General features: G+C 39.6%; 1 protein-coding gene across 2 annotated transcripts in view; it reads right to left on the reverse strand.

The window, feature by feature from the left end:
• The window catches only part of DOCK1 (dedicator of cytokinesis 1), a 370,976-nt gene that overhangs the window by 88,553 nt on the left and 268,218 nt on the right, over positions 1-14,205 (reverse strand). For both annotated transcript variants that reach the window (XM_035138566.3, XM_035138565.3), the window contains exons 31-32: positions 13,161-13,261; positions 8,436-8,494 (exon numbers count right to left, since the gene is read on the reverse strand). In XM_035138566.3, coding sequence (XP_034994457.1) covers positions 8,436-8,494; positions 13,161-13,261 — 160 coding nt within the window. The remainder of the gene's footprint in view (positions 1-8,435; positions 8,495-13,160; positions 13,262-14,205) is intronic.

The following is a 14,205-nucleotide window of genomic DNA, read 5'->3' on the forward strand; positions in this document are numbered from 1 at the left end:
TTTGATGGCAGCTTTCCCTAGAATTTACTTTATTCTGCAGGGGTGGGTTGGAGGAAAAACAAGTAGAAAAGCTTATGAGAACTGCGGAGTCAGCAGCCCCATAGTTTTGGATGATAAACATATCGTTCCACAAATCAGCTATGCAGCATATCTGATCTCTAAGATACCCTGCCGATTCTCAATCTTGTTCAGCTGGAAACTCTGGGCCTTTTATCCCCCTTCCCATAACCAATTATCTTCAGGCTAAATAAATCTTTCTCAACCGAGACTGGTGTGAAGGGTGACCTCCCTTCGGGGTTCTGGTTGGAGAAGGCAAATACAATCCAAAGCCATCCAATGATGCTAAAGAGCTTGGTTTCAAGCTGGAGTACTGCCTCTTCAAATCCCTTGCAACTTTCCTTAAGAGGTAGTAGAACTCTGGCAGCCACCAATCCTTGCACTGGGATATAAGAACATTGGGTGGTAGCCAATTAAGTTTTCTTCCGAGCAGACCTATTGAAATTATCAAAGGAACTTAGGGCTCATCCAGATTTCCGTTTGCCTTGCCCTGCCACTCACCCCAAGGGAAACACTATCTTTAATGCTGAATCGGAGAAATAAGGTTTTCTGCAGATTGACGTTTGCTTCAGTTTCAGTGCTAAAGAGCTGAAAAAGTGACTGAGCAAACAGAAAACAGCTCAGACCCATGCTTTCTAGGCACACACTCAGACCAATACTTACTAGAGTGTGGAAGACAAACATGGCACAAGTGCTGCAGGTCACTGCGGCAGCTCCCTTACCCTCCATGTCTCTATACAGAGTGTGAGAAGCTCCTCAGGGCCTTCCCCTCAAGCTCCCCCACAAATGCCCCTGTTTACGAGTCCTGTTCATGAGCTCCCCGAAGCTGCAATCATCTAAGCAGAACTGCTGCTAGCTGCCAACTCTTCCCCCAACTCACTTCCTTGCCTTTTATCCAGCAAACTAAATTCTGCAATTAGATGAGTAATTTGGATTCCCCTTGTTGTCAGTGGGAACTAAGTGCCCATACGTGACTGCATGTAACTTGAGTATTTCTGAAGCCAATGTGATTGAGCTCATAAACTAAGATATGCTGTATTTTTCTTGGTGCCTGGCTTTATCAGTTTATAATTTACTCTTACTCTGCTGGAAAACAGATGCTTTCAAATTCATATTATCATTAGTATGCTGCGCCTTTCCTACACGAATAAAAGCATGGTAATTTAAATTCACAGACTGCAATCCTGCAATTAATTACCTGTGCAAATAAATGGGCTTTTGTGTGTGTTAACTGCATGCAGGATACCAGATTTAATTTGTACATTAAAATGAAATCATTTTCTATTACAACTGATGTATTTTCCCAGTTCCTATGAATTTTGAGTGTCTCTAACCCCAATGCCAGTACAGTGTTATTGTTGCCTCTGGGACAGTGTGGTACAGCGGTTAGAAGACTGGACTAGGGATAAAGATTCAAATCTATACTAAGACTGACCTTGGACTAGTCACTATGTCTCAGCCTAAGCTGCTTTATACGGTTGTCGTTACAAAGCTAGACATAATGTCCGAGATGCAATGTATGCTGCCTTGAACTCATTGGACAAAAGTGGGATATAACTGCAATAAAGTAAATTTGAACAGATCAAAACTGCTTTCTTGGATACTTTTCACACCCACAGCCCACTAAGGTACACAGTTCCCCCTCCCCAAATGTTAGCATTCAAGTATTCTCACTATTCAGAAAAAAACACTCCCCCTTACACTGTCATCAATCCCTAGCAATAACTCAAAATGATGTATCTTCAGAACCTTGAGCCTGTGCACTTGATCTATATCATGATGCCACAATACAGTAAGTAGGCATCAACTTTTAATGAAATGGGCCTAAAATCCTGGGGGGGGGAAGCAGAGGGAGGGTGAGGGGAATACAATCAACACTCAACTGCACTCAACTTTTCCAGCTGTTTAGTACTCAAGGCACTCCCTAATAAAACAACTGATCTCACATTCACAATCCACTGACCCACCTGCAAAAATGGGAACAGATTTTTCTGCAGCCCAGCCTTAATATGCACTTTCTTATAGGCTGCTCTGAACTTTATGTGTGTGTGTTGTCTCCCCCCCAGCATACTTCTGTTAACCTACTATTTACAAATAGTACAACAGCACCCAGGCACAGTAGGCCTAGATAAAATGGCAGTATTTAACTACATGGCATTTTTTTTATTGAATGTTTTGGGTTAAAGCACGTATTTTCCAGGATTTGTTAAAGACTCTAACACTGTCATTGCCAGAGAAATGACTTGGAGACGAGCCTTCTTAACGCTGCTACCCAAAAAAAAAGGACCATTGCGTCTGGTCTATTAACTGGAATCTCAGACAGCTTTGGGAGAAGGGGATGGCTAAATGACAGTTGTGATTTGAATCCAAGTGTAATTAGGAATAGAGACGATGATGTAATATGGTTATGAAGAATCCATGAGTGATGTTATTAAGGGGAAAAGGTTTTCTTATTGGTTTTCTATAGAAGCCGCTGTTGGGAAGCCAGAGAAAACATTCTTGGAAAAATAGTTTTAGATATTAAAAATAAAAATCAGCAATGCATGCCAATAATACAAGCATGTCTTTCACCAGGGAATTATGATGGGAATAAACTGCATTTTAAGAGATGGCAATAGTATTAACAGAGAATTACAGAGATTATGCGAGCAAAATGCTGGGCTGAAGGAGTAGAAGGAAATTTACAGAGTCCACGCTGTTCTGGCAAATGAATCTTTTCTTATCATGAATGAGGAAAATGAAGTGATTAGAGAGAAAAGACGCCAACTGAGATTTGACATATCCCACCTGCAGGATCAACTGGCACCATGTCAGCAGGAAGAGGGAGAGATAATGACATGAAAAACCCTACTGGCTCACCCCCTGAAACATACTGAACTGTGTGACAGGGCTACTTTAAACCCTGGTCACTAAACGCAGAAGGACAAGGCAATCAGAGTAAAGGTAAATATAAATGAACCCTGACAGTTAAGTCCAATCGCAGACAACTCTTGGGGTTTCAGCACTCATCTCACTTTACAGGCCGAGGGAGCCGGTGTTTGTCCGCAGACAGCTTCCAGGTCATGTGGCCAGCATGACTAAGCCGCTTCTGGTGCAATGGAACACCGAAACCAGAGCAGCGCACGGAAATACTGTTTACCTTCCCGCTGGAGTGGTACCTATTTATCTACTTGCACTTTATTGGCGTGCTTTTGAACTGCTAGGTTGGCAGGAGCTGGGACCGAGCAATGGGAGCTCACCCCATCGTGGGGATTCGAACAGCCGACCTTCTGATTGGCAAGAGGCTCAGTGGTTTAGACCACAGAGCCAATCATGTCCCTCAATCAGAGTACTATTGTTCTAACTATTTCAGTGAAGTTATTCAACCACTTTGAAGGAATGGAGTCCCATGCCAAAAAATAATTGAAACCTGTTTATCTGGGGGATGCTTTTGGCAGATATTTAAAGGATATTGGTAGCTAGAGGTAACATAAGATGAGTCTATCCCAGCACAGGCGTCAGCTTGTGAGGTGATTATGGTGACTGGGCTAAAGAAGCAAAGTGACAGTTATTAACTCCTGATCACATCTGAGGAAGTAGCAAGATAATTACCGCAGATATTAATTAACAAAGAAAATAATTCCGTGAGACTGAGATTCTGTGGCTGCCGGGACTCCTAAAGATTTTTCAGGGAAACTTCTCCAGTATTTTAATACTATCTATATACTTACTGTATTTCTTATAAGCAGAACCTATATGGATTGTTGCCCACAACAAACTGATTGAAATGGTCAACATGCCATTTTATTATGATTTTATTATTTTATTCATGTGTTATAAGTTCGGTATTACCATGATAACAATTTATTTCACATGACTAATGTCGTATTTGGTATGGTATTAGGAATTCCACTCTAATGTATCATTTGTAAAAGACAAACATATATTAATTCAGTTATTTCAGCATTATCACTGCATCATCTCAATGCAAGGCTGTTGAGCAAGCAAGCAGACGGATAATCTAGGAGTATGAAGCATCAATTTTGGGGACTGGCCGTGATCTTAGAAGGTCTTTCTCTGCTTAACAGGGACAGGTGGATTTCAAAATAGCACTTATCAGAGTTCAAAGAATAAAGCTGAAAAAGCAGCACAAAGAATAAAGCTGAAAAATTTTGTGTTGAAGAAATGATAGTTTTACTTGATCCTAAAGTTTTGCTTTTTAGCAACAACCTTGGCAATTCCTAGATTTTGTTGGTAACATTTTTAACTTAATTTTTTATTACTGCATTCCCCTCCTCTTGTTTTTCTGATAAACGAACAGTTTACTAATGTTTGTATAAATCTTAACTATATCAACTACCATCAACTTTTGAATCCCAACCTGAAACATGGAATACACTTTTGACATTTTTAAACCATGTATGTAAGGATTTATTTTTTATTTAAAAAAATACTTTTCTTGCTCTCTTATTTATAATTCTTCCCATATTATCAGAAAGAAAGAAAATAAAAGGCCATTTTACTGCTGGGATGGTCCCATCTTAGGTTGGGGGCAAGAAATCCATCTACCCCAAAATTACAGAATAAAAAAAGAGTAGGTGGTGTCATCAGCCTGTGCATACTGCCTGAGGGCTCTTCAGATGCAGCATATTTCAGCATGTTTAAGGTAGCAACCATGTCATTTCCCTGCTGCAGTTGCTGCTTGATTTGTGGTGGTCAGGAGGGCCTCCCACCTGCTCCGAGACCATTTGATGGCAACTGGGAAAACACCTAAAGTCAGCAGTTTGATTATTGTGGCAGTCTGCACTGAATTATTTTAATTTTTTAATTTTTTGCAATCAGAATTATGAAAACCAGATAGTTTGAGAATAAAGGACATGACACCAGGATTTAAATCGTATCTGTATACTAAAGCCAACTCTGTTGGCTTTTTCAGTGGCTTTGGCCGGCCATGACTGGGTAGAAGAGAATATGAGGGTGGGAGTGGCGAGAAGAAAGATGTGGGTTCATTGTATTGAGTTGAAATACACCAGGCATTCTTGGAGAAACAAGTTACTCAGCACCCTGAGTTCCATGTCTTCCTTTGCTCACATGAAGCCAGTCATTTTAATGGCTGAACACGTGATATCAAAAGGACTTAGGTCCAAGTACTTTACCTTGGATCAAGATGCGTGTGGAATGGAATACTAAAAAGTAGATTTTTGGTAGTGATTGACTCGAAGAGCTGAGCTTGGTTTACTGTTTTCAAACCAGACATTCCGGGTATACCTCTGTCATTTGTATATTATTATGTATTTTGGTTTATCCTGGTCTTTACTCACTAATGCACTCAAGTCTTTCTTAATAAAAACAGAACTGAGCTATTCCCCAAAAGGCATTACTAAAATCTTATTTTCCTTCCCTACATAACGCCATAGTTCAAACAGAGTGCACTTCCAAATCATAGAAAGATGAATGTGAATTCTCTCTTTCATCACATACTCATGTAATAATCAGAAGATATATCAGAGTTTGACTGGTTCATTGTTTCGTATTAAACACTCTACAATTCTGGCTAATTATACATAAAGTTGCTGCTTTCTTTCTTTTTTCCGCAGCAGAGTCATTTAAGAATATAGCAAGAGTAAGTTAGCCAATGTTCAGGTGAAAAGTAAGTAATATTGGCAGCTTTACAATATCATCAAAAACTTGCAGCTACTTAAGTGATTCAGCTGTCACAATTTATATTATGGCAAATCCTATGTAATTCACTCAGAGCAAAGACATGGCTAAACATCAAAAGAGGTATAGTGTCCATATCAATGGAAATACGAATATAATTTTTCTTATTGGTGATTACAGATAATTTAGTAATTACAGAGCTTTTATGCCAAAATCTGTGAAATCATTGAGAATCATTGAGAATGCTGCCTCTATGCACTTTTACCTATGCACTTTCTAAAATACATCTAGAACTCACTCTCTCTTTTTGGATGGTATGGTCACTCAATATTTCTATTGCTAATGGGAAGAGGGTTTTAAAAGTATTTCTTCCAGAGAACTTTGGTGTCAATCTGTGTGCCTGTTGATTATTGAAAACTTGCTATGACAGCAACAAAACAACTAACATAGACATTCAATGCAACACTTATGCAACTTGCTTGCTTAACAAAGCTTTGTCCATCCTATGAACTGATTAAGAGGAGGGTTCTTTCAGCAAAACCCATCTTAAAATGGATAGAATGCATTCAAAGAAGAGTTCAAACTAGTGAGGACCAATCCTTACACAGTGGCTGACACATGAGAAACTGCTGGGAACTGCCTTGTACATCAGTCAGAACAAGAATCATGGGGGGAAACTGTGCATGCTGGTGGCAGCCACTTCTTCTACATAACAGTTGCAACGCAAAAAATAGAATCATAGTTGGAAGAGACCACAAGGGCCATCCAGTCATACCTGCCAAGTTTCTGCCGGAGGTCGCGCTGTGGCCATTTTGGAACTGGGCAAAGCAGCATCGGAAGTCGCTTCTGAGCATGCTCCGCCCAGTTCCAAAATGGCCACTGCGCCAGAAATCGCTTCTGCGCATGTCCAGAGACTCCAGACATGCGCAGAAGGAGCCTTCCCCCGGGCGGTAAGTAAACCGGGGAAAAACAAAAAAAATTCCGTTTTTCCAGCTGGGAACGGCTGGAAAAACGGGGGTTTCCTGGGGAATATGGGAGACTTGGCAGCTATGCATCCAGTCCAACCCCCTGCCAAGCAGGAAACACCATCAAAGCATTCCTGACAGATGGCTGTCAAGCCTCCGCTTAAAGACCTCCAAAGAAGGAGACTCCACCACACTCCTTGGCAGCAAGTTCTACTGTCAAACAGCTGTGTCAGGAAGTTCTTCCTAATGTTTAGGTGGAATCTTCTTTCTTGTAGTTTGAATCCATTGCTCCGTGTCCGCTTTTCTGGAGCAGCAGAAAACAACCTTTCTCCCTCCTCTATAAGGCATCCTTTAATATATTTGAACATGGCTATCATATCACCCCTTAACCTTCTCTTCTCCAGGCTAAACATGCCCAGCTCCCTAAGCCGTTACACATAAGGCATTGTTTCCAGGCCTTTGACCATTTTGGTTGCCCTCCTCTGAACACATTCCAGCTTGTCAGTATCCTTCTTGAACTGTGGTGCCCAGAACTGGACACAGTATTTCAGGTGAGGTCTGGCCAGAGCAGAATACAGTGGTACTATTACCGGTACTTCCCTTGATCTAGATGCTATACTCCTATTGATGCAGCACAAAATTGCATTAGCTTTTTAAGCTGCTGCATCACACTGTTGACTCATGTCAAGTTTGTGGTCTACCAGTACTCCTAGATCCTTTTCACATGTACTACTCTCAAGCCAGGTGTTACCCATCCTGTATTTGTGCCTTTCATTTTTTTTGCCCAAGTGTAGTGTAGTGCTTTACATTTTTCCCTGTTAAAATTCATCTTAAAAAAAATTCCTTCCAGCAGCACCTTAAAGACCAACTAAGTTTTTATTTTGGTATGAGCTTTCGTGTGTTAAGGTGCTGCTGGAAGGAATTTTTTACTTTGTTTCGACTACGTCAGACCAACACGGCTACCTACCTGTAACTAAAATTCATCTTGTTTGCTTTGGCCCAGTTGTCTAATCTGTTAAGGTCATTTTGAAGTGTGTTCCTGTCCTCTGGGGTATTAGCCACCCCTCCCAATTTGGTGTCATCTGCAAACTTGATCAGGATGCCCTCAAGCCCTCATCCAAGTCATTGAGAAATATGTTGAATAAGACTGGGCCCAAGACAGAACCCTGTGGCACCCCACTAGTCACTTCTCTCCAGGATAAAGAGGAGCCATTGATGAGCACCCTTTGGGTTCGGTCAGTCAGCCAGTTACAAATCCACTGAATGGTTGCATTGTCGAGCCCGCATTTTACCAGCTTCTTTACAAGAATATCATGGGGCACCTTGTCAAAGGCCTTGCTGAAATCAAGATAGGCTATATCCACAGCATTTTCTTCATCTACCAGGCTTGTATTTTTGTCAAAAAATGAGATCAGATTAGTCTGACATGCCCTATTTTTCCGAAATCCATGCTGACTTTTAGCGATCACAGCGTTCCTTTCTAGGTGCTCACAGACCGTTTGCTTAATGATCTGCTCTAGAATCTTTCCTGGTATTGATGTCAGGCTGACTGGGTGGTAATTGTTTGGGTCCTCTCTGCAATAAATAAATTTATTGCTGCTGCAATAAATAAAATTAATTAAATGTGTAAGTTTGATACTGCCAAAATATTTGTGCAACCAGAACTTTGTACAAACCCTATAAGCACAGTGCTAATACTGCAAAAATGCAGTGAATTCAGCTAATCAGGATGTGCTGATTATTCAAGGATCAGATAGTAGGGTTCCTACTTACCCAGGTTATACCACATGTCACGGATCTCAAAGCCAATTTGTCTTCTCATATCACCATACCTAGAAAGAATGCAAATTTATTGATAAAAATGCTCTTTGTATTATTTCACCCTTTCAGCATTGTAATCAAATTATGTCTGGGTTTTTTTTTTTTAAAGCAGCCTAGGATAAATGATTTGCTAGTTATTTAGGAGTCTTATTTAGGAGTCCAATGCACTTTATATCTTTAGGTCTATTGAATTTGTTAGGCAATACTACCATTGTTATGTATAGGGAAAAGCTTGCAGAAATTAAATTACATTCTCAAATCATAGAGATGATAAAACACACACACAAAAGCTTGCATGGTAGCTCCCAGTCTAACATCTGCATTTCTCATTCTTCCTTGAGGGAAGAAAAAAGCTCTACTCTAGCGTCTATGCTGCATTTTCTGTAAACGTTTCACCTGTGGGAATTTCAGTTTGCCTTATCGGCATATTACATAACTGTCCCTTGAGAGTGTGGGGGTGTTTGTGTAGATTAATGAGAGTATTATCCATTTCTCAGTCTCTAATAGCTGGAGAAAACACACTGCACAGACTTAAGAATGTTTTACTTTTATGCATATCCTTAGCATACATTGCCTGCCCTAGAAAATGAACTAAGGAGAATTGTATTCAGCAAGTACTAAGGATGCCTCCTCCCCCACAACTACCATGACATCTGCTGAGATAGTACAATGGATCTGAATGTCCAGGAAATCTGCAGAAATCAGAAGTGATACTTTATTTTGGGTTTGCAACTGATGAATGCATAAAAAGTGGATGAGTCCGTGCACTTCTTTACCTCTTTACATTTATTTATAAAACATTCTGTAAATGCAAGGACTCCCAATGGTTTACAGTACATGAATGAATCAAACTAAACAGTCACCGCCAGTAAACTGTCTATGCAGGCCATAATGCACTTCTTTGTAACAAGAGGTAACCAACACATCTCTTCTGCCCTTAAGGTTTTTAATGCCAAAGTTAGAGCTCAACTGCTCTATGGAATTCCAATCTGGATGTCAGGGTTTACCCAGTCAGTGGAGTGAGTGCAGACAGCCTTTCTAATTTCAGATTTTCGCTGTCCCATGCTGTGTACCTTATGCAGCCTTATGTCTTGAGGGAGGCCAACATAAGCTAGAGACAGTTGCCTGGATGAGTTTTCTCTTATGCTGGCTAAACATTTGCTAAAGACACTTTACTTAGTGAAGTTCTGTCAGACTCCTTCCCTTCCCCAGGACTACAACTGTTTTGTACGGCAACTTGGGCTTTCAGAGGATCTCTTGTTAGGATTTCATAGTAGATTCTGTTCCACCTTAAACAGGAACAGGCTTGGCAGAGGATGTTGAATATATCACATGATGTATATTTCCGTTTGGTTGTACTATTGTACTGTAATGTTAGTCTTGCTTTCGCTTTGCTGATGGAGACAGACACGTTTGGTCTATCTTCCGAGATGCTTTATAATAAACGCTTGTAAATATGCAAGGACTTCTCTCTGAGTATTCTTCCTTGCTGCTGCTGCTGCCACACCACGCTGATCGCTGGAATGAGCTCTTAGGTGCCGTGGCTTTCCCAATCACCAAAGTCATGTTAAAAACTAGGTTATGGGACATAGAGCGCCAGGAACTAATTTCAGCTGCGGGAAAAAACATGTTCCCCTTTTTATTTTTGACTCTCTTGGGCACAGGAATTTAACCCCAATTATTTACAATTTTTGTTTAACCAGCAAGAAAGAAGGGCTTTTTCGCTGGCCAGGTTCGATTCTAATCCCTCTAACCTCCTCTGGGGTAGGTTGATGGGGATGGCAGGAGATAGGATCTGCCCATGTGATGCCCACCTGGTGGAAACTCTAGCTCACATGGTCCTCAAATGTAAAATGTATGATGATCTCCGCCAACAATTCCTAGACCAACCATGTATCCCAATATGGAAACCGGAGACAGAGGTTATACACTTCCTATTACAGGGGAGAGCTCAGGAGCTCACCAAGACAGTATCTAAATTCCTCTATTTGATCTTTTGCCGCTGAAGTACATTACAGGACCCGGCCCTTGTTGGAGACTCATAGAGGTGAAATAGATTGCTGGCCCCTCATCCCTTTGGCAAGTGACTGTACTGATGATATGGCGTCGAGATCGTACTGGCCTATTTACTTTGAATGTTTGTAAGTGATGCCAATAAAGGTTTTGATACTGATACTGAGTCATGAGAAAAAGAAAGTGCACCTTCTTTGAATTCTGTGGCATTACATATCAGGACATAATAACAATCATTTGTTCCTTAGCAGCTCTTAAAATTAGGCAAATACAACCACAGATGAACAGCAACACATGACATGTTACACTGTGTCATTGTTTATTTAAAATAAATAAAGCCAAGATGGCGAAATCATGTGTGAAAAGCTAAGTACACCCTTACTGCTTCCATAGTAACAGAAAGGGGCTGCTGATCAAATGCCCTTGCTTAACTGATCATCAGCAAGTGTGCCCACCCCTATTAAAGCTGAAATTTTAGGAGTCTGCTGATCTGGAGCATTCAGGTGTGTTTTAACACAATGCCAAGGAGGAAAGATGACACAATGCTCTTAGAGAAGCAAGTGCTGTTTCCCATGAAACTGGGAAGGGTTCTAAGTCCATCTCCAACCAAAATCAAGTCCATCATTGTACAGTGAGAAAGATTATTCAAAACTGAAAAACATTCAAGACAGTTGCCAATCTTCTCAGGAGCAGATATCCCAGCAAACTCAACCCAAAATCAGACCATGCAATGCTCAGAGAAATTACAAAAACAACAACCAAGACATACATCTCAGGCTCTACAGGCCTCAGTTAGCATGTTAAATGTTAAAATTCATGACAGTACAATTAGAAAAAGACTGAACGAGTATGGTTTGTTTGGAAGGGTTTCCAGGGGAAAGCCTTGTCTCTCTAGAAAGAACATGGCAGCACAGCTTTGGTTTGCAAAGTTGCATCTGAACGAACCACAAGACTCCTGGAACAATGTCCTTTGGACAGATGAGAATTACATCCACAGCCTTCCTTTTTAATGCACAGGAAAAATAAAAAGCTGCAGAACTTTCTGTGGAGTTTACATATTAACGTACCATACATAGCTTCAGTTGCTTGATAGCTTCTGTTGCAAAGACTCCATGAGTCTACTCCAGAGAACAAAAACATCCAGGACAAAGTTCCACCACTCTCTACCATTAACTGTCATCCAGTTGTAAGAAAGTATGTGAAGCTGGAACTAACCATGGGATAAAATACTATACAATAATGGCAAAATAACATGCTTCTTTAGAGTGTGGTCCTTAACAACTGTAATTTCCTATCTTGAATTAACATGGAAAGCCTTTAATGCAATGTGTTTTTTGTTAATTCCATATATCCTTTACTATAACCCTTAAAACACATTTGTTCAGCCTGCCATCACCCTACTGCCCACTGCTACGTCTAATCCTAATTCAGGGTGGCCTAAATTCTGGATAACCATGAGCCAAATTTAAGTTTGTGTAGATGTAAATTGCAGTTAACTAATACATGCTGGTGAAACTTTTATGCAGAATGGTAGGGCTGAGGTAGGCAGGGACTAGCATACAATTTCCTTGGCATTATCACAATCTGAGTATTTCATATTGTTGTTTCTGTGTACTCCATGTAGGAGTGATTCTTTTTCCCCACTCCGAAATGAACTTCACATTGTTTAAAATTATGCAACATTTTGTCTTTCTCAGCACAAGGAAACACTGTGTTAAATTCAAAACTCATGCAGTGTGGTTCAATTCACAGAAAGAACACTCGTGCTGTTCACTAATGGAAAGGAGGGAGGTGATTTTTGCAGATTCCCCCTTCCCCATGCAGTACTCTGGAAATCTGCTCTAGAAAAACGGAGCACTGTGGAACACCATGGAACCTGGCATGCAGGGAGAGAAAGTATAAACTGTCTCTCCACCTTCCATAAAGGGAAACCTTTCACTGGCTTGGAGGCCTTAGTCTTGAAGGAAGGACTCTTTATATGTGATGGAATGGCATCTTTGGGTCCAATCCAATGTCTTTTAAGGCTCAGCCTTAGACAAAAAAAAGTCCTTTAAAAATAATTAAATTAAGGAGATTTTGCATCATAGCTAAAATCACTGAAGGCAATTGAAAACAAAGGGACAAACCTTCATTCTTCCGAAATACCACAGCATGTTGCTTAATAATAAAAATAATAGCTATGAAATATAGTATAAAATGAATAAATTCCCTGTTGAAAGGTAGGCAAGTTAATCCGTTTTAACCAAGGTACAATGTGGCAACAAAACATTCTTTAGCGATATCACACTGAAATTCACAGCAGTTATGGAGATTAGCTACAAGACCTGTAGGAATTAGGGAATAAAGCAGTCTCATCAAATGAGATTAGGATAAGCAAAAAGCTAAAGTGGCTTTTAAAAAAAGATTTCTCTAATATGTTCATTCTTAAATTTCTTGACTCCATGAATATACTACAAGATAAACATTTCTTTATCCAGTAATTTTGTATCTTGACACGAGTCTAAAGAATATGATAAATACTTGATTCATGGTTTCAAGACTAACCTTTCATCACACTATGATTGCTTCTCAATGCATCTTGAATTTTCTAAGCAGTTAAAGCAACATTATGTTAATAATCCCTCGTGCTCCTGCTCATGATTTTATACATGGAATGCAACTTACTTGTTAAGGATTTTGCATCTTTTAGTACTTGAAAAGTTCTCCAGCTGTAGTGACTCTTGGGTAAGAAAAGCAACAGCGAGGTGGAAATAGTTGTTCCAAAGCTAGAGGTCACAAAGATTACAAGAATCATCAGTATTACATGACTAAAACATCTTAACATACGGTAGTTTTTAAAGATGTAATTTATATGCATAATTATTAATAGTAATAAGACAGCAAGCTTGGTTTGTTTTTGACAGGAACTTTGCATTTTGCCACACTGTGCACAGTTTTGATTAAACAAACTTGCACATCTGCACAAATATTGAAATCAAAGGCTTTCTGATGATTCAAGCAAAATGGAATGCGAATTCATGAGTTCATGAGTGTCTGTTTATGTTGTACAGAAAGTCAAAGCAAATCACTAACTTTCTCAAATGGATGCTGAAGTATGGAAATATGTGAACTGTTATTTATAGTTCAACTGAACTATGAAAAATGTGCACAAGCAAAAGAAAAAGAAAGAAAAGGAATTGGAGTCAGAGGACTTGTGTAAAAGTAAAGCAGTGAGATTTCTAAACATACTGTGTCAAGCAAAGTAATAAATTATCCTGCGTGATTAAAACAAAGATAAATTTATAATAAAATTAACTAGATCCCTTAATATCTCTGTATGATTGTGAGCAACAGAGCACATTTGTACACAATCTTAAACCATGGTTTAGTGAACTTCAATCAATATACTTTATTCGACCGATAGTCAGAAACAAAAACATTTCTCAATACAAAGATAAACATATAAAACTGAAGGCATCAGAGGGATACATAAAAATATTGGTTTAGTGAACTATGAAATATTGTTATGAGTTTTTTGTGGTGTTTTATATGGTCAAACTTAACTTCATTTTTTGTTTGACATGTGGCTTGTAAAAAAAAGGGGGGGATATTTTTTCTTGAAAAGTGGTATACAAATAAATTAGATAAATCAATGGTTTAGCACAATGTACACGGGTAGGAAGGAGCCTGAGCAAAACCACTGAAAGTTGCTGCTTTTCATCTTCAATGG

The sequence above is a fragment of the Zootoca vivipara genome, chromosome 5 (assembly GCF_965207765.1).
Source record: "Zootoca vivipara chromosome 5, rZooViv2.hap1.1, whole genome shotgun sequence".
Classification (NCBI taxonomy): domain Eukaryota; kingdom Metazoa; phylum Chordata; class Lepidosauria; order Squamata; family Lacertidae; genus Zootoca; species Zootoca vivipara.